The 18,953-nt window shown below is 46.2% G+C and overlaps 11 protein-coding genes and 2 non-coding genes across 13 annotated transcripts, besides 4 other annotated features; 2 read left to right on the top strand and 11 right to left on the bottom strand.

Annotated features, from left to right (window-relative positions):
• Positions 1-189: 189 nt before the first annotated feature.
• Positions 190-741, bottom strand: Tb09.211.3150 (hypothetical protein, conserved; the record flags this gene model as incomplete). Its single annotated transcript, XM_822367.1, has 1 exon — positions 190-741. The coding sequence occupies one exon, from the start codon at positions 739-741 to the stop codon at positions 190-192; it is 552 nt and encodes a 183-aa protein (XP_827460.1).
• A 1,546-nt stretch (positions 742-2,287) lies between these two features.
• Tb09.211.3140 (hypothetical protein, conserved) lies at positions 2,288-5,275 on the bottom strand (the record flags this gene model as incomplete). The annotated part of the gene is made up of 1 exon (XM_822366.1): positions 2,288-5,275. The coding sequence occupies one exon, from the start codon at positions 5,273-5,275 to the stop codon at positions 2,288-2,290; it is 2,988 nt and encodes a 995-aa protein (XP_827459.1).
• Positions 5,276-6,138: 863 nt separating this feature from the next.
• On the top strand, positions 6,139-6,252 carry Tb09.v1.0670 (hypothetical protein, unlikely; the record flags this gene model as incomplete). Its single annotated transcript, XM_822365.1, has 1 exon — positions 6,139-6,252. The coding sequence occupies one exon, from the start codon at positions 6,139-6,141 to the stop codon at positions 6,250-6,252; it is 114 nt and encodes a 37-aa protein (XP_827458.1).
• A 334-nt stretch (positions 6,253-6,586) lies between these two features.
• On the bottom strand, positions 6,587-8,122 carry Tb09.211.3130 (hypothetical protein, conserved; the record flags this gene model as incomplete). The annotated part of the gene is made up of 1 exon (XM_822364.1): positions 6,587-8,122. One exon carries the CDS (start codon positions 8,120-8,122, stop codon positions 6,587-6,589), a length of 1,536 nt encoding a protein of 511 aa, XP_827457.1.
• A 566-nt stretch (positions 8,123-8,688) lies between these two features.
• Positions 8,689-9,294, bottom strand: Tb09.211.3120 (hypothetical protein, conserved; the record flags this gene model as incomplete). Its single annotated transcript, XM_822363.1, has 1 exon — positions 8,689-9,294. One exon carries the CDS (start codon positions 9,292-9,294, stop codon positions 8,689-8,691), a length of 606 nt encoding a protein of 201 aa, XP_827456.1.
• A 62-nt stretch (positions 9,295-9,356) lies between these two features.
• Positions 9,357-9,376: a microsatellite.
• A 338-nt stretch (positions 9,377-9,714) lies between these two features.
• Positions 9,715-9,775: a microsatellite.
• Positions 9,776-10,436: 661 nt separating this feature from the next.
• Positions 10,437-11,603, bottom strand: Tb09.211.3110 (hypothetical protein, conserved; the record flags this gene model as incomplete). The annotated part of the gene is made up of 1 exon (XM_822362.1): positions 10,437-11,603. The coding sequence occupies one exon, from the start codon at positions 11,601-11,603 to the stop codon at positions 10,437-10,439; it is 1,167 nt and encodes a 388-aa protein (XP_827455.1).
• Positions 11,604-12,024: 421 nt separating this feature from the next.
• Tb09_snoRNA_0078 lies at positions 12,025-12,114 on the bottom strand. Its single transcript, XR_002989752.1, has one exon. It is a non-coding gene; the product is annotated as an uncharacterized ncRNA (small nucleolar RNA).
• Positions 12,115-12,501: 387 nt separating this feature from the next.
• Tb09_snoRNA_0077 lies at positions 12,502-12,601 on the bottom strand. Its single transcript, XR_002989751.1, has one exon. It is a non-coding gene; the product is annotated as an uncharacterized ncRNA (small nucleolar RNA).
• A 69-nt stretch (positions 12,602-12,670) lies between these two features.
• Positions 12,671-13,000, bottom strand: Tb09.211.3090 (hypothetical protein, unlikely; the record flags this gene model as incomplete). Its single annotated transcript, XM_822361.1, has 1 exon — positions 12,671-13,000. One exon carries the CDS (start codon positions 12,998-13,000, stop codon positions 12,671-12,673), a length of 330 nt encoding a protein of 109 aa, XP_827454.1.
• A 160-nt stretch (positions 13,001-13,160) lies between these two features.
• On the bottom strand, positions 13,161-14,867 carry Tb09.211.3080 (hypothetical protein, conserved; the record flags this gene model as incomplete). Its single annotated transcript, XM_822360.1, has 1 exon — positions 13,161-14,867. The coding sequence occupies one exon, from the start codon at positions 14,865-14,867 to the stop codon at positions 13,161-13,163; it is 1,707 nt and encodes a 568-aa protein (XP_827453.1).
• A 12-nt stretch (positions 14,868-14,879) lies between these two features.
• Positions 14,880-14,903: a microsatellite.
• A 240-nt stretch (positions 14,904-15,143) lies between these two features.
• On the bottom strand, positions 15,144-17,021 carry Tb09.211.3070 (hypothetical protein, conserved; the record flags this gene model as incomplete). The annotated part of the gene is made up of 1 exon (XM_822359.1): positions 15,144-17,021. The coding sequence occupies one exon, from the start codon at positions 17,019-17,021 to the stop codon at positions 15,144-15,146; it is 1,878 nt and encodes a 625-aa protein (XP_827452.1).
• A 340-nt stretch (positions 17,022-17,361) lies between these two features.
• Positions 17,362-17,403: a microsatellite.
• A 377-nt stretch (positions 17,404-17,780) lies between these two features.
• Positions 17,781-18,242, top strand: Tb09.211.3060 (hypothetical protein, unlikely; the record flags this gene model as incomplete). Its single annotated transcript, XM_822358.1, has 1 exon — positions 17,781-18,242. One exon carries the CDS (start codon positions 17,781-17,783, stop codon positions 18,240-18,242), a length of 462 nt encoding a protein of 153 aa, XP_827451.1.
• Positions 18,243-18,337: 95 nt separating this feature from the next.
• Tb09.211.3050 (hypothetical protein, conserved) lies at positions 18,338-18,721 on the bottom strand (the record flags this gene model as incomplete). Its single annotated transcript, XM_822357.1, has 1 exon — positions 18,338-18,721. The coding sequence occupies one exon, from the start codon at positions 18,719-18,721 to the stop codon at positions 18,338-18,340; it is 384 nt and encodes a 127-aa protein (XP_827450.1).
• Positions 18,722-18,953: the final 232 nt, after the last annotated feature.

Here is an 18,953-nt window from a genome sequence, read left to right as displayed (position 1 = left end):
TAAAATGGCCCCACCGATATTAGCGCATTCCGCAACGTCACTCACATATATAAGAGTGGAATAAGGAAAGCAGGAATTGGGCGTAGAAGAGCAAGCAAACAAAAGGATGCAAAATCACATCACCTACAGAAGAACAAAATAGTAGTACATAGCACACGCGGCGTAAAACTCACACAGAATAATCGATTACTACTGATTTTCAGTCACACCAGTTGACCGATTCTCTTCGCTAAGAAAACCCATGCTACGCTTCCACAACCACAAAGAATTAGACTGTTTTTTCTGGTCTAAAGATTTATTACACTTTGGAAGGGCGGGTCTAGGGTAATGCCGACTTCGATTACAAACCTTCTTCTTTCCATCGAATCGTGGTGGCACCGGGGGAAGGCTCGACAAAACTTCAAAACGGGTGTACGGCCCCCATGACTTAAGAGTCAGCACCGGGCCACTGTAGTGCGGCGGAGGAGGATCCCGATGATGTCCCACCCACCTGTCCATATCATTAGGGGAACGGGCCAGTTCATCGTATTCATCACATAAAAACTCCTCATCCTCTACTGGTAGCATTTCACAGATGAGGCCTCTTAACTTCTTCTTCGGAGGTGGTGGAGTCGGTGGCTTCACAGCCGGTGGCGTTGGCACACTAAATAGTTCGGCTATGGAAATGTTGCCGCGGCCGGCGCGCCGCTCCTCGTCCTCACGAATGAGTGCGTCAATCTCCGCGTCGGGTAGGTAACTCATCGTACGGGTTCACACGAAACTATCATTCAAATAACAGGTTCGGGTATGCAGCACCACCTATACCCCCTACTTTCTGTTAACGTAATGTCAACTCACTTTGTGTGGATTTGCCGGTGGAAGAGTGCGAGCGTAATGCCTGAATGGTAAGTTATGTGTTCCCTCTCCTAAAATGTGTCAGAGTAGTTCGCTTTCAAAGTGACGGAGGGGGTAAGAGCCGACGCAGACGGATTTCTCCAGTCCCCCTTCAGGAGTTTCTAAACCCTTTACACTTACCACTTGTAATGTCTCCTTCCCTAACGCCTTATTCAAAGCGGCTGTTGGATATATGCGTACCCCCCGTGTTGCGTACGTGAAGTACTCAACTACGAAGATCGCTTACGGTAGAAGTTTGGTAAAATGGAACAGTGCAGAAAAGAAAAGGTAGTAGAGAGAGAGACAGTTGCAAAGGCACAGCAGTGATATAAGGGACATGCACACAAAACATAGAGAATCGCAAGCGCCTTAGACAATAACAAGTGGCCTCATTGAAATGTCAGACAGAAAAAAAACCCAGCGGTGGGGGATTTTTAAAAATCGAAGGACAGAGTACGAGCAGAGAAGTAAAACGGTTAACAAAAAGAAAAAGGAGAGAACGAGATGAGCGGGCGCTTGATCCGTGTAAGTAGAGTTTCAACAATGCGTCACTTTAAAAAAAGGAGGGGTAACAAAATGCCTAGGGGACGTAAGGGGCTATTCGGACGATACACTCCAGGCACCTCAACCCCCATGTGGTGCAATCTCCAAAATAAAGGAGAACCCCCCAAACGACGGTAATTGACTGATGCATCAAAACGTGCGAAAATCAAGGGACGTATATACATAAAGAAACTTAAATATTCAACCTTTTTGAGTTGGCATTCTTTTTTTCCGTATATCTTCTCGCCCTTGGAGTCGCAACCCAGTAGGAGAGACCGAACAAGGAATAAATAAGAAAAAAAAGAAAACGATACGCCCGTTTGTGGGCTTTTTTACCAGTGCCGCGAAACATCCGCACACTCAGAGGCGTCACCTCAACAAATCACCCCTCTTGCTCCCCTTCCACCCAACGCACTAGCAAACACACATACACACACACGAATATACCCACGACACAGCGCATATTCCACAATATAAATCAGTCACGCTCTCACACTCCTCCCCCTTCCTTCTTTCAAATTCCTGTAATATCTACCCCGCTCTTCTCCCCTCTGCCTCAACAACAACACATTCATCATCAATCAATAACACTCACATTCCCCATTTTTATCCTTCTGCTCATCGCCGGGACCACACTCTTTCCTAGTCCCTGATCCCTCTGCACCAGCCCCTCAGTACCTCTCTGACTTCAGAGACATTTGTATATTCATCCCGTGTACCCCTTTTTACGTCACCTATTGATGTGGTCGCAGAAGTGCCAGCTACAAAGATTGCGCGGAAGGGAAACAGAGGAGGTGTCTGCAAGTCTATGTAACCCCAAAAGCTTGAGCAACAACGTTGCAAAAGGATCCACACGGAAACGTCCTCAACTTTAATCATCGTCATCATCCTCAATGAGTGGTCCATGCAGCATAAAGTAGGAGTTTTGGATGATTTGCACGTCATCGTCGTCATCGTCGTACGGTGCAGGGATAGCGGTATCGAAGGGAGTTAATACTGCTGATTTTTGGGGACTTGACCCAATTGCCGGTGCGCTTTGCGGCGAAGGCCGCTGTTCGTCCCATAGCGTGCCGTCGGCAAAGCGACGAAGCAACAATACATCCGTTGCCGCCACATCATTGAACGGAATTATTTCCTTCGGCGCGGTGTAATGCTTTGCGAACGTTTCAAAACTACCTTGGTGTTCCTGTACGTTCAGAGCAGCGGCGAGACTGTGGAGTCGGCGCTGTGTTTCTCTGTGAAGTCTTTCCATGTCAAAGAAGCGGTCGTGTTCCTTCAGCGCTATGGCAAACCTAGTCTTTGAAATGGGGTGGGGGAGCATACGCAGCGCCCGCATGCACCCTATTGCTGTGTTGATGTTCTCCCTGAAATCAAGAATTTGTGTTGCATCATCAATAGAAACAACGAAACGCTTCATTTGCCAGTTGCACGCAACGCCGAAGTACACTACGCGGCCCCTTTCGGTTGTCACCGGCCTGGAATATTCAATTTGTGGGTAAAGTAGTAGCAGAGATGCAAAGAAAAGTGAAGTGTCCACAAGGGAAAACATTCCCCCCAGAATTGTGGTACTGTTCTTCAGAATCACAGGGATCACGATTCCGCCTGTCTCCCATCTGGCACCTGAAGGGATAAATGGATGAACCACTAGCTGCTTAGAAGTACGCACAAATACCATGGAGGCGTGACGATCCTTCTCGTTTATGTGGCCCGCATCACGAATAAACGCCGCACGACGAGAGAGAGCCATAGACAACAACATGAGCATCGTCGATGCATTCTCCCTCAAGGATTCTGCAACCTTATTTACGGTGTCCACGTCATCCAGGCGATCCAAAAACGCGTAGTTCATCAACTGATCTCTCATGTGGTTCATCAATCCTTCTATTTTTTCAAACTTGAATTCCTGCACAAGAAACGCCTCAAGGAAGGTAGCTGTCGCTGCACCGGTAGTACGGAGCCTAAGCCACTCCAAAAACACGAACGCATCAGCGAGAAGGTCACTAGATAATGCAATATCGCCAGCACATCTCTTCCGACTTTCCTGAGTAGCCTCAGTCCAACGGTTCACGGTGTAGGTAGGAGGTGCAGTAGATCGGAAGGGCAGCGCAATCACTGCACTAACCACAAGTGTTGCCTCTCCGAGCCCCAGGCTGCAACCACCCATTATCAAATACGCAACGTCTATCTCAACCGGCAGTCGTGACTTTATTTCACCAAGAAACGTGATGTCAAGACTGTCCGGAGTCGAAATCATACATTTTTCTGCGACCTTCTGCATCACTTGATCAACAACATCACGTGGAACGGAGGGTAACAAGCGACCCACCTCACATACCGAAAGGTTCAGTCGTGCGCATTGCACGAAGGCGTTCTCCACATTGAATATGTCCGGAAGGAACTGGGCTTCGTCTTGGAAAGAGGCACCGACATCATCCTGAAAGAGGGCAAAGTAGCAACAAGTGGTGTTTTCGCCAAGAATAGACTTGCGTTCGGCCTGCTCAGCTTTGGATTCCCATTCTGTAGTGCTGGCCGCTATGAAACTCTCCGACTTGTGTTGTACAGATGAACGCCGTATGGTCCCCATGTCTAGCACCATTGTGAATTCATTTTCGGTATCCAAGGCATGACTCACATGATTTATGACGTGCACACGATGTTTCGTTTCAACCTTGTCAGCAGCGCTTTTCAGCGTAGAGTACACGGTGCAATCCTCAATTTTGGCCCCCTGCAGGGCGGTAAGTACTTCACGAACATCCGCGGTAAATATAGAAAAGATCTGTGCCGTAGGGGTGTGAGTAACAACATAACGCACAAGCTCAGCGGCAACATCCGCGGTGTAGTCAACAAGTCGCTTCGGCGGGCTGGGGAATTTCCCCGCGGCATCCTTATCCATTTCCATGGTTTGCTTTCCAAGTAGAGCGCACACCTCATTGTACGAGAATTCGTGCAGGCGGATTACTTTGTCATCCAGAATCTTGACTCTCGGTACACCAATTGTCCTAGCAACATGACCATCGCTGCTGCAGTCCGTTGTGACAACAAGCCGCACGGACTGGGAGCGAGGTGTGTTACTCATCATCCACCCACCAAGCATCTTGAGAAAGCATGATAGTGACGAGGTTGTGTCGACGCAACAAGGAACAACTACATGCGTAAAGGGAGCGGGACTCCCCAATTGTGTCATGTAGAGGAGGGCCATATCCGCGGTCATCACCCACGCGCGAGTAGATTTGCTACCCTCGAAAGTTTGCCCAAAAAGTACACCAACACTTTGAGTATCTTCTCCCTCTTCTCGTAAAATGGCCTCAACACTCGACCTGACGTGACTCAGCTCGTAGTATTTGGAGACAACAACGAGAATGTTCGCCATTCGATCAGCAGACAGCAAAGCAGCCACAAGTGATAACGTATCTTGCGACTTTCGCGTGGCAACGACTTCGCTCTCTTGAAGTGCGTCCAATCCTGCAGACGCGGCGCGATGCGGAACCTTGCTTCGCCGCGTTGAGAAAACTCCATGCAACCGCTGTCTTACCTCCGTAGCATCGGATTGCGGTTGGTACGTCCGTGTCCGAGCCTGTTTTGCCCTTCCAACAACAACACCCTTTCCCAGTAATTGGATTGCACCCACGTCAAATTGAAGAACATTAGCCTCCGCGGAGGTTTGTTTCTTCGTAACAGTGAGCATATCGGAGCCGAAAGGATGAGCAGCGTTGGGGTCGCCAATAATCGTGGTACCCTCACCGGGTGTGTGAAGCGAAACTGGCGACGTGGAACTTCCAGGCGTAAGCGCATGCGTAGGGATAATGGGTGAGGCAGTAATTTTCCCTCCCTTGCGACCAAGGCGGGGGGCACTAGCCATTCTCCCTAATTGCAACTTACCTGATTTCCCACTTCCCCCAATTAGAGGGATGACAATTCAAATAACTGGATTTTCTTCCACTAAATAGCTACTTTGGTGCAACCAAACAACACACACACGCACGTGTCAGCGTCACCCTATTCACCCTCACTTCCGTTTTCTTTTTCTCTTTCTACCCTACTTCAGTGCGCTTTCCTACACAAAAGGAACCAACACACGCGCGCTATCTGTGCTGCTTTCTTTCCTTCCAACAACAAAATAAACCCTTTTGCTCCACTTCTTCACCTAGTTTTCTTTTAAAGTTATTTGCTCTGATAGACGCCTTTTACAAAAAAAGGAATTAAGGCGTGTATTCCTTGTTGTTTTCTCTCTTCTTTTTTTTTACTTATATATTCGTTCTCGCTCTTCACTCCATACGAAAATAACAAGACAAATGAACAAACAAAGTATCCCAACACACTCACATATGTATGTACATGTATGCGTAAATAAATAAGTGTTTGTTTATTTACACATTTACATATTTAATTAACAACATTTTGTTGTTTAGTTATGCATTTGCTCGCCCAATAATTCATGAACAGCAGCAGTGTTGACCAGTGGATGTGGGGGAACCGCACGAAAGCAGCGGAAAATGTTGCCACGCAGTGGTACGCATACACATCCTCCCGCACACATCGCTTTTTGGCATACCACAGCAGCAATCGGGGGAAAGGGCAGGCGAGAAAAGAGGGGAGGAAAATGACAGACAACGGTTTATCAGACTATTTATTTATCTTTTGCTTTTGCAAAAGGGGAAAAAGGGGGAACCTGAGCAAAGTAAAAACGCTCGAGATCACTCACGGAACAGTGCCGGTAAAGAAATGGTACAACACGAAATAAACTGGTACCAACCCAATGCATTAACGCCGCCGCCACCGCCACTACCATTACAGGCCTTACATTCCAAGTACGCCCCACAACATCAACCAAACTGACAACTCATCGTTTAGGGAGTAAAAGTAGGGAATAGGAATATCTTTACGCGAGTTCCACTTTTGGAAGAAGTCAATTCAAACGATACAACCACCCACACCAGTGAGGAAAGAGGGAAATTAAATGGAATATGCTCCATGAAAGCACGGTCGGCAACACCATGTAAAACTAACGGAATAAACTGCGGGGAAATTTGCCCCTCCTCCTCCTCCCATTTATCTTTTTGTGGGTTCCCCTTCGCTCGTATTACGAGCAGGAAATTGCTCTTTGCAGCTCACAAACGGTCACATGTACATTTAACACGCGGAATAACTAAACCACCAAAATATCATATGATTACTGTTTCATTTTTGTTGTTACCCAAACCCCACTAAGCGGATCCGTCTCCGACTCCTCCACATTGCGCTTCCACAACACCCGCGCCCTCTCCTTCGCAGCCGCTGCTATCAAAGCCTTCGCCATTTCCTCCATAGGTGAGCCTGCACAACCGTTCTTGTTATGACGTTGGTGATCAGCAGCGCATTGCGGAGAATCGCCAGGCTCCTCACCGTCGCTCTCACCGCCATCTTCATCATCGAGGTTCCCACCGCGCGCGTGCTTCAGTACGAGGGCATCCCTCCGCCGAATGGCGTCTTGAAATGTAGTCCGCAGTTGCGCTGTTATGGAAGAAGAAACACGTTTCACCTCACGCGCCAAAACGTCGGCCGGGGCATTCCTTAAATTCGGATCAATAAACTTCAGATACGCAAGAAGACAGTTCACCTCGGCAGCTGCGTCGTAGTGATGGTCGAGGTCCAGATCAGGTGGAAGTAAATGATTGAAGTGAACCCTCTCCCGCAAGTGCGCGTTGAAGAAAAAGAATTGGTTTTCCACATATTGGACATTGTACGATACCTGCGGCGCGCCGCAAGCAACCACAAGACGTCCCTCAGTGCTCGTCGGGCGTGTCCATATGGGGAGTAGAAGGTCTCCCTTGAGGTACGTAACGGTGCCATCCTTCCCAATAAGGTGTGAAGGCACCTTCTTCCTCCCCTCTCCAACCCCTTTGCCTCTGTGGGTATACGGCAACCTGAATTTCAACATGCTAAATTCACCTTGTAGGATCTGACACCAGCATTTCTGTGCCTTCATGTTTTCTGCCACGTGATCCTCAAAGTTCGGGAGGTTCACACTCCCTGAACGGATGTCTGATATGAACAACAATGGCCGTTCCCGTTCCCTCGCTACAGCGCACAATAACTCAAAACCCACAGGAAGCTGGCGCTGCGGTTCATACATAGACGGGATGCTTTCCGTCCCCCGGGCGACGTCATGCGTTCCTATCACGGTTTGTAACTTTTGATGAAGGTCCTTCAAACGCGGATCTGCACTGTCAACTGCTACATGCTCGTAAATAGCACCGAGTGCCGGGCAAACATTCGACAGACGGCGAGCGTTTATTCCATATGCCGTCGCATTAGTAAAAAATTCATTTCGCAATGTAAAGTTAGGGTGCTTCTCCAGCACGGGGCGGTCAAACTTTCCCGGATCTACAAGCTCCCATGTATGTCGTCCCCTAAACATTTCGTCAAGATACGCCAAGTGCGTACCAGGGGCAGAACCGGCGTATACGATATGATATGAGACATCTGGTCGTGCGTAGAGGCAAAGCAGCTGAATCTCTGAAAGCAAAAGCTTCCGTTGACCCCAGTGAATGGAGCTCTTCACGCTAGCACCGCGGGAACAGTACTCCTGCGCGGGAAAGTTGGCGTCAATAATAACTGGAAAAGAAAGCTTTGATGGATAGTGCTCCACCACGGCAGGGGGGAAACTCAACGATATTGATTTTGCATCATCATCACGGGGTCGCTTCTTAAAAAGACTAGGATACATAACCAACGCACACGAGCAAAGGAGGAAGTGACGTGTTTTTTTTTTCTTTTTTCGTAAAAAGAAAAAAAACTAAGTAAAAAAAAAATGGAAACGCCTACACTCCCTGCCGGGCAGGGGTATCACCCAACCAAACTAGCCAAAATTTGCAAAGCAAAAAAAAACTAACGGCGGTATATTAAGCGTGGAAAATAAGGGAACAGATTTTTTTAAGGGGGAAAAAAGAGGAAAACTAAAAGTGTAAGGAGGAAGGAACATAACGCTTGCGTAAAGTGAAGTACAAAAGTGTAACAGCAGCAAGGCAGGAAAGGAGCAAGCAGACGAAGTGCGGTGAGAAGGAAGAAGAAAAAACAGTCGAGCACAAAGGAGAGATAGGCATTTTTGCACAGAAACAGTTCGCGTCAAATGTGCTCAACGAGTAATAAACAACGGTAACAGTATACGTTGGAGTAAATAACACGCACCTCTTCGCCAACTGGAGCGTCACTCATCTGAAATCGCAACATGCGCTAACAATAGCGTCTGTCACATAAGTGATAAGACCCGTAATAAATAATGAAAAGTTAATACTACCAGTCCAGTGAATGCGGTTCCACGAAGGCGCACATAATAGACGTAGCACGCTGCAATTTTGCCATGAGCTCGGTATTTCCCGCTTCACAACGTTGCCTACGCCAGGTTCGAGCGGCCGCGAGGCAGTGAGTGACCAATGTTCTAAGGTGGAATTCCACATTGGAGCCATCGTCTTCTTCATCCCAGTCATTATTATCTGAACCGGAGTCAAGAGTTTCGCCGAAGTAAGTTTCACAATTCTGTAACCGCATCTCGTGCTCCCACTGCGCCTGCGTTGGAGCTGGCGACGCTTCGTAGAGAGACAAAAATATGCGAAACCACACGCGCCATTGCGTAGCTTCACTTTCTTTTACACCATTCAGAACCATACCGCATTCAAGGCACGTGAGAAGTTCATTAATAAAAAATTCCGTGGCGGCTAATACCGCAGCCTGCTGTTCTGCTTGCCGCCTCCCATCCACCACAACTTCCTTTAGAAATGGATGGCAATTCTCCCCCAGTTTCCCGTCTCCAGTACTGCTCATGCCTCTCATAATTTCTATGCGTGCATCCCGAAGAGAATTGGCATATACCTCCGCATCGTCAACGATATCTAAATCCATCGACTCGGTGCCAAAAAAAAATTTTTAAATGAAATACAGAAAGTGTAGAAAAAGTATAAGCAAACAACAACAACAACAACAAAAGAGGGCGAAATAGTTCCGTTGGAAAGTGGAAATAATTAATCTTTAAATTTGAAATACAGAAAGCCCTTTTGCGCGGCTACCTGACGGCAGCTTAGAGGCTTCAGCGGGAGATGATAGAGAGTTTTTTTCCTCTTTTAATAATATTTTCTTTTTGAAAAGGAAAGAAAGGTAGCAAAATAATAAAAACAGCCATTGGGACCCCACAAGAGACTACCTATGAAAAAGGCGTATTGGCACAAACCACACTGCAACAGACGAAACAAACGCCTCAGGAGTATGAGAATGGGAAACACAGAAAAACAAGAACGTAAAAACAAACAAAGATAGCTAACACAGTACATATGTATATATTTATATATTTATATATATACACATATACAGACATGTATATATGTATGCGGAGTTAAAAAAAAAAGAGTGGAAAAGGAAGGAATATATGGAACAAAGGAGAAAAGGAATAATAGAAATAATAGAAATAACAACTTGAGGGAGCGACCAATGGGTATAGGGGTCTATGCTGGGGAGCGTAAGCACAAATTATCATCTGCCTCACACAATTCTAGCTCCTGCAACTGAAACACATAGACAAAACAACAGTCACCAGGTGGAAAACAACAACACGCGCAAACAAAAACATCGCTTCCCTCACATTCTCCCATATGCTGTTCCTCCTTCCCTCCGCCGGAGCTGTCTTATAGGGCCAAACTTTAATTCCACGTACAAGTTAAAATCGATTTCATATCAGCAAATCCAAAGGCACACCACAGACGCGCAGAAACACACGTTTACGTACACGCGTATATGTATACCAAGGAAGCAAAAATAAAAAAAAAGGGAAATAAAAGCGGTAACTAAGTGGGAAGAGAAGTTTACCCATCACGTCCTTCTCCTCGTCCTTTTTAATACTTTCGCTGGTCGTTTTTACTCTCCGTGATGTTAGCTTTTCGACCTTTCTCCTCTTTTGGCGATATTGTTCCCTCTGTATTTTGTCAAATTTCATAGTTTATAAAGAAAAAAATGAAACAAGCGTTGAAACACAAGGTGCCTTAATGTACCGATTATTTTGTTAGCAATCGCTCCACGACCGCAAAGGAGTGATGACCCCACACATGACTAGCGAATAAAACTAGCACAGTGAATATTAACGCCAAACCACCAACAGCAAAGTAAGTGATGGAAAGCGAAGTGAGTTTCCCGCCCAACATGGAGGGCTGCAAAAATATGAACGATTTTTCGCCGCCGTATGGCTTTGTGTTGTAGTTTTGGCGAATTTTCATGACATATTTGCCGGCACGAAGGTCCGTTCGGATGATGCGATAGAGTTTACGGACATTTGGGAGGGGAGAAGCGCGCATCCAAACCATGAAATCCTCATCTGTGACCACTGGTATCATGTGTCCCTCTTCACCCGCGTACCAACCATTGTTAAAATACGTGTCATTGGACTCAATAGAGGGTTTACCATACTCACTGCGCGGTGCCGTCCACACGGGACCTGACCCGTCCCACTTCGGTTCCAGAAACTTCTTTTTAATATCAGATTCCCATGCAATACCGTTCTTGTCGCAGTGATTGTGTGAGACAGATCGATGAAGTGGTTTATTGGTATGTCTGGAGAAATCCGTTCCATTGCATATGAGCACTTCACCCGGGTTGGAACCATTCTTTTCCTTCCTAAAGAGCGTAAACGTATCGTTAAACATGGACCATGCGACGAGGCCTACCGGTACATACACGAAATCCTTATAAGTATGGTTTCTACCTCCAAACTCTATTGGCTTGTTGGTGTTATCCATTGTGTCCCCTGGGATAACAAATGGGTTTGCGTCCGTTTCACTACGCACATCAGCGCCCATCAGTTGCTTACCGCTTCGCGAGTTGGTGTATCGCCGGTGGTTCTGATACATTTTCGTCAGGCCGTAATAAAAATACACTGGCTGCCTCAAGGTTTCAGCCAGAACAAATTCAAAATGTGTCTCACAAACCGTTCTTTTTCCAGTGCCTTGCCCCCCAATTAAGCTAAAGGTTTCTTCAGTGCATTTTGTTGGCTCATTATCGTATCGAAAGGAGGCCTCCTTCGCGTTTCTATTGCAGAACTCCACGAAAATACCAAGTGGGATGCAAATGAAAGCGATTGTCCAAAGAATTACGCACACGATCCTAGGGGTGAGGTTTAGCTGCCAAGCAGGCAACCGTTGCTGCTTCAATAACCTACCGAAAGACATAGCGAGCAGACCTCACTATTCCCTTTTTTTAAAAAAAAACCAATCCACCACTTCTTTCCTACGTTTCCCCTTGAGCAACAGAATTATATTAAGCAACAAATACAAGGAGGAAAAGGTTCGTGTATGAGAGAGTATGAGCCCCCATAAAAGGGAAAAGGGAAAGAACAGTCACGAAGGGAGCGACAACAACAGAGCGGAAGTGGATAACAAATCAACACACATAAACAGTAAATATAAGTGCTAATTTATATGATAACATAAACATGCTTGTGTTTACATGTGAAAGGAACAAGGCAGAGGGAGGGAAAGAAAGGGAGGCCAATAAGGTAGTCATGAAAACTATTGTATAAGTCAACATGTCCTTAGCACTCCGCCCTTGAAAAGAAAGGAGAGAAGACGTCCGCTTATAAACGTCTGTCTGAGATCAGGACAGCCCATAAAATAGCTGTGTCAATTTCATCTTCACATTTGCTAATTCAAACTGACGTGCAAAATTGTTTCGTCATCATGCCGTACACATGCAAGCACACATACCTGTAATGTCTATGGATATACGCATTCCAATGTGCATACATACACATGCGGCTGTATGCATATATCTTGCCGTAGTTACTACATTACCCTGGTACACGATAAGACCACGGGGAATGACTCTTACGCCGGCTTGTGAGATGTGCGCACTGCAAATAAAGGAATGGCAGAAGGAGCCAAGACAAAATTTAAAAAAAAAACAATCAACCCACACACTGCCCAGGTACGTATGTATGCAGAAATGTGTGTGACCGCTCAAATTGGGGTATAGAGAGAGTGTGTGTGAGAAACAAAACAGAGGTGAGAGATTTTACACACGACTGCCTCGTGCATATACATTCGTGAAAGAGAGGGAGAATAGAAGTGGTGATCAGTAATCGCTCGTACGATATTTAGTGAAGCGTGTGTAAGTCATCAAGTTGCCTTATCATATAAACGTGCAATAGTTCCATGTTCTCATCACTCGCAATAAATGTTGACGCAAAATGGGGCAAAGAAAACCATCGGGAGATGTGCGTTCCGAAAAGGGGAGGCCATCAATAACATCCAGTGCACGTGAAATAATGTTTAATCAACACTACTTTAACTGGGAAGGGGAAGAAGTGAAGGAGCGGCAGGTATTGGGATGAGCAGAAGCAAACAATATTCGTGACAGGAAACCGTACCCACACACGAATAGAGGAACGGGCAGATAAAAGGAAGAAAAAGTAGAAAGAGAGTTTAATTGTACAGGGAATGAAAATGAAAGGCAGCGTTACACAGAGTATCCGCTCCTCACAGCACCAACAACTAAAGTGAAAGTGACAAAGCACGTTCATAGCAGCATTGAAGTAATGAGAAGACAGAGCCAAACATCGGCATACCATCACCACTTCAATAGTAACAAAACACGGCAACGGATGGTAGCGTGCACGCAACCCGAGACCTGAAGCAACGGCTGCACAAATCTCCTCCAACAACCCCTCTTAAAAGCCCGCAGTCTTCCCAACACCCCTTCCGTGTTTTCAGCCTTCTTTTTCTTGTTTTCTAGCAGAGTTTCATGGTTTTGTTTGGGTCGCGACCAAGTTTCAAACACAGCGTTTCGTAGCGCTTAATAAGTTCCTCTTGATAGATTCCGACAAACCGAAAAAGCTGCAACCTCCCCGGCTGTGCGAATTGTACACCGTTCTTCAGCAGTTCCTCATCCAACCCATCCATCACCTCCACCTTATCCGGCTGCTGACGAAGCACATCATTCAATACATCCAGCTGGCGAAGTCGCAACCGCACAGACTGCGGGAAACCCACGCTGCATCGTTCCACGCACGTCCCGCATATTGGATGTCTCCTCCGGGGAAAGTTGTTGTACAGCTGCATAACAATTTCTTCGGAACTAATTTCTGAAAGGTTTCGCTCCTCCGGCAAAGGGAGATCGGCACGCTGGACGAGAAGTTCAGTTTCACCCTCAACCGTACGAAACATGTGGTTGTATTTGGTAAATATGCGGTGGGGTAGCGCTGGAAGACAATGGTGGGCCTCACGGGAAAGTAGTGAAAACAAGTTGGACGTCGAAATCGGTCCGTCAATGGGCAACAAGTCAAATAACGCTTGCGCAATGACATTCTCATCAAAAAAAGGCAAGGGGTTGATCATAAACTGAAGTTGCCTCTGCAGCGCGCGCCGCTTTTTACGATTGATGGGAAGCCTCATCGCACTGGACCCACGGGAATCGTTAACCTCCTCCAATTTCTTCTCGATTTCCTCGCGGGTGAGAGTCAAATTTGGACGAAAACGCGGATCAAGTATAAAGCGTACGGAAAGTTCCGGTTTGTCTCGCACATCGAAGAGATGCGGTGCCGATACGAATACGTGGATTAAACTCCGTCCAGCTGGAAGCAACAACGCAGCACTATCTCGCATATCCCGTGTGATGGACACAAATTTCTCAACGATGGGAATGAGCCGAGCAGCTCGATGCTGCTCGTACTCAGCCACCTCATAGGACTCCATGTTATGAGCAACGCACTTTTCATCCTTGGGGAAAACTTGCAAATCATCGCACTGCCGACTGACGGAGGGTCGAAGCCGCACGTAACGTTGTTGGACAGTCCCTCCCCCATCATTCGTATCTTTCAACAAAACAAGGTCAATGTAGTTGCTGCATTGTTCCACAAACCGCGCAACAAGGTCCTCAAAGTCTCCTGTGTCGCCCGCGTTCAGAAGGCTGTTGCTACTTCCGTCCTGGATAGAGCCCGCTTTCCTTATTCGGTCAAGCAGTGCGTCCAGCGGAACAAAGAAAGAAGGAATAAGTTTAAACACTTCATCTGGCACTGCCCGTATCGGATCGCACGACAATGCCCTTGAGTGATGGCCTTCTTTATTTTGAGGGCGGGGCTTCACGTCCTTAGAAACAGTGCTGTGAAACGCTACAGATTTCCGGAGCCGTCGCGCCACATAGACGTCACCAACTTTTGCCACACGGAATGTTTGGGGGCAACTAACTAGAAAACTCCTCAGCCCACCCAATTCAGCCACTCGCTCCATTAGATCCTCATCAACGGAATGGGCAATTTGGGTGAGTGCAGTAAATGTAAACGGTACAAGGGGCTCAACCTGCTTTTCGAGGTCGGACAAGGGTCGGTAGGGGGTTGAAATATTGGAAACCAAACGGTGACTGCTAAAGATTCCCCCAATGAGACGAACCATACCGTGGGTGGGCCGACGCGCACGCACGCATAGCCGATGCATCGCCATCTATTCATTCAAATATATATATATATATATGTATATGCGTGTTTGCGTAGGTGTAAGCACGTAAACCAGTAGTGAAAGAGACTTCTCGAAGAATTGAAGGTAAGCTGACAGGTTTCATAAAGAAAAAGCAATGCTGGTGCACAACGGAACGGTGTCGGTAACACCTTGAAAAATTACTTGCAAATAAAGAAGGTGCGCGCACACATGCGCACAGGTCAGTTAACCGATCAAAATCCATTACCATCGGGAAAGGAGGGAAGTTGAAAATAAGCACAACTATGATATATTGCTTTCTTGGAGTTGGGTGGATGCCGGATGCATGTTGATGTACCTTCTCAACAGGGCGTGGTCACTACGTAACTGCCCTCCAGTACCAGAATTGCTCTTGATCTGCCTGCTCACGCGAGCTATTGCGCTATTAACAGCCGTGACGAGCATATCCAATACAAAATGACCGAAGTCTTCCCCTCCACTCGATTTTAAGCTCCCGTTCGATAACATAAGTTGCAACGTGCCGAGTGTTGGCTCCACAACAGTTTCAAGAACAGAAATACAAGGTTTCGAGACTGTTGTGGAAACCACACCTGTTTCCGCTCCTGGAGACAGGGGCTGCATACAAATGGTCATCCGACCATCGGTTGCCCTCTTCCTGTATTTTTGCAAACAGCAAACGATACTATGCTCATAAAGGTTTCTCGTGGCGTTGCTAAGTCCAAATAACAGTAGATCTGCCATCTTCAAGACATTGGAACTATGCGGAAATGCACCCGCAGCCGCGGGACCTCCAACCGCGACTGATCCCAGTGTACACGGAATTGCGTTATTCACTATGTTTCTCAAAGTAATGTAGTCGCCAAGAAATGGAAGAACACGGTAGCACTCCAAATGAGTGGAGTGACGAATTTTTGTGAGCATGACGTACCCTCCAGCTTCCAACAAACGTACTACACTGATCAGTTGATGCAGTTCCACCCGCTGAGAACTTATTGCCATCACAATCCTAGGCCTGCACGTGTCCTCTCCTTCGCTAACACCTTCGCGTACATCTTCAGCATCAAACATCAAATGAAATGTAGTGGAATGGAGTTGCCCTTGCACACGATTCTTCACTGGACAAAAATCTATATAAGCCGTTTCGTTTGTGGTCATGGGTCCAAGTAGCCGGGTACGAACCTTCTCCGGCATATCCTTCGGGTCCAAAATATCCCAAGGTATGTGCAACTTATCCACCCACAGTGCGTCCAGGCTCCGAGCTGCCAAAGACGGGATAAAATATGTTGAAACACCGGGGCAGGCAGTTGTCTGGTCGAATACCATTGTAAGTGTCATGTTGAGTACGGGATCATCATTTACAGGTGGGGCCCTCGGAGATTTATTAATCGTCGGTAAATCTAGGGAATCAGTCAGTGTGCCTCCGTGTGCATCCAGAAGTTTGCACAATTCACGCAAATACGGGCCAGCACCAAAGACCTCGCGCCCTCTCGTAAGAACAACTCTGTAGCTTTGTAGCTCCGCATCAGATACAGCAACTCCCCCTTTCCCCTCCGTCACTACATTAAATGCGTACCGTAACCGCCACACCACGCACTGTATCAGCATTTTGGTCCACCGGAGGAGACGCTGCTGATGCACACAAATGGGAAGGGTTCCAAAACGGCTTGTACAATCCATGACCAGTTCATGCTTTAATTTTTCAAAAGAAAGGTTTACGGGATCCAGATAACCTGAAAATGATGATTTACTACCCCGGCTACTACAATCTCCTCTCAGGGAGAACAAACCATCCCTCGAATACAGCACCTCGTTCATTCCCTCGTCACCACTGTTATGCAAAGCATTCGTCTCCATTGTTGACTCAGTTTTGGGGTTGCACAGGTATGAAAAAACCTCCCTCCAATCAATCCGCTGTGCAATAGTCCATCTACAAAAGGATACGTAATTCCTCCATTGATGGATAACAAACAATGGGATGGGTTTTGTGGGAAGAGGGGAAAACGCAGTATTGGTCCTACTGAGAGCTGTAGTTCCAGAACCGCGTCTCGTTTCATATTTCTCCATTTCCAACCACAAAGTTTCAGTCATGTTGTAGGGGTCTTTACTCCCTTGGTCATAGACTCCTTTATTCAAATTGCTTATCGGCAACATATGCTTCATTATTGAGCTAAACAACTAAATTCCACGCCGAGACCTCTACAGCGCTCACACGCATGCGGGGGTATCCCGTATCGTGTAAATCAGTTAACAAACACCTTCGTAATGGTCCTGACGTCGGTTAACAGGTAATTGATATTAAAGAAAGAGAAAAAAAGGAAAAGGGTTGATTGGACGGTCATCCAGATTGAAGCATGCATACGGAACATGTGTATATGTGTATGTATATATAAACAAACGTCCTTTCCCCTTCTTACTGCCTACTACACCCCTTCATGAATATAGCAAGGAAAAAAGGACGTGGCAACGCCACCCGCGGGGAGGAGGAAGAGGGAACGGCAGAATATATATATATATATATATATATATATATATATATATACATTCCTCACCATTCTTTTCCCCCTTTGTTACTTCTTTCCACCTACTCGTGGCTGGAAAAGTATATTTCATACTATCCGTCAGTTCTCCATACTTTTTTTGTCTGTTTGTTCTCATACTTGCATCATCCATTCACCTGCCCGATTCACCCACATTCACACTTTTAAAAAAACTTTCCCCCCTTAACTCGGTGGTCTCCTTCCACCTACTGCAGCACAAAAAGATAAATAGCGCGATGTAGCACTCAGGGGTAGAATCTTTTTCCATCATTCGTTACCAAATGCACTAACCGCTTTGGTCCTTTTCGAGCCCCGCTTCTCTTCCTTATGTTTCTCTCTTTTTTATTTGCTCAATCTGCTTTTCTGTGTTCTGTTAACTTCAATGGTTTCAAAAATTTCTGTAGTTCTTTTGGTTGCGCAAAACAGGGAGAATAATAGATACAACAAAAAGAAAAAGATGACACATTTCCAGAAAAGAAAAAGGGGGAAAGGGCAAATACAAAAATTTTCAATTTTTTTTTTCTCGAGTTTACGCTCCTGCAAGATTCAGTACTCGTTTCATGATCACTTTTTGTTTGCTCTTTCTCCTTTTCACATCCCCCTTTTACTCTTTTGCTCTTATATTCTCCCTTTCCCTGAGCTTTCTTCCTGGTGGACACGCCGACACGCCTTATATGATCGCGACATCAAAGAGAAACAAATGGAGAAATGTAGTAGGAGGTATAATAAAACACAAAGGGAGCGTGGATGGAAGGGAAACAAAGTAAAAAAAAAAGGAAGAACATTTTACGCGCGCAATAATAGAAATACACACGCCCACACAAACATCCGCACAAGTAAATAAGAAAAATGTAAATATGGGTAGCGTCCATGTATGAATGCCGGTTCAGGTTTAGACTGCACAGGACAAAAACAGGTCGAACACGGAACTGTATGGATCTAAAAGAGTGCTGGAAACTTTGGGCACAACTCCAACAGCTTGCGATACACATCCACGTCATATTCGTCATTATATGTCCCATGCTGATAATACTCCAATTCCCCACTACTGGGGTTTATGTAACAAACAAACTCATTCACTTGTGCGACTTCCGCATCTGCTGGGAGACCCATCACCTCAACGGATTCATCCGTAACGACACATGAGGCAACAAGAGAATTACGTTGTGCATTCAAAGATGTGGGTCGTAAGACAAGTGAAACGTATTCGCCGCGATGGGCAGGCACCTGACGGGCTACAATACGTGGGGATACGCCTTCAAAGGCCGGTAGTCGCTGAGAAGGCACGCGAGGGGCTCCGCCGAGATTAACAGCTGAACGCATACGGACCTCTTTTTTTTTTTCTTTCTTCTTTAGAAAAACGAAAAAGAAAAAGTGCGTTTAAACGGAAATAAGGAGTATAGACAAAAATTTTGTATATGAATGTGCTTGTGATTCTTTTCCGGAGAAACAATAAGGGGAAAAATAAAACAATTGCGGTTCGTACCCGCACCTACACTAACGACGAGCGTCTACGCTAACCAAAAACGACACGGAGTTTCTATTCTGTTTTTTT

This window comes from Trypanosoma brucei, chromosome 9 (assembly GCF_000002445.2).
Source record: "Trypanosoma brucei brucei TREU927 chromosome 9, whole genome shotgun sequence".
NCBI lineage: Eukaryota > Euglenozoa > Kinetoplastea > Trypanosomatida > Trypanosomatidae > Trypanosoma > Trypanosoma brucei.
Note: the sequence above shows the minus strand (reverse complement) of the source record. Positions and strands in the feature narration are given on the sequence as shown.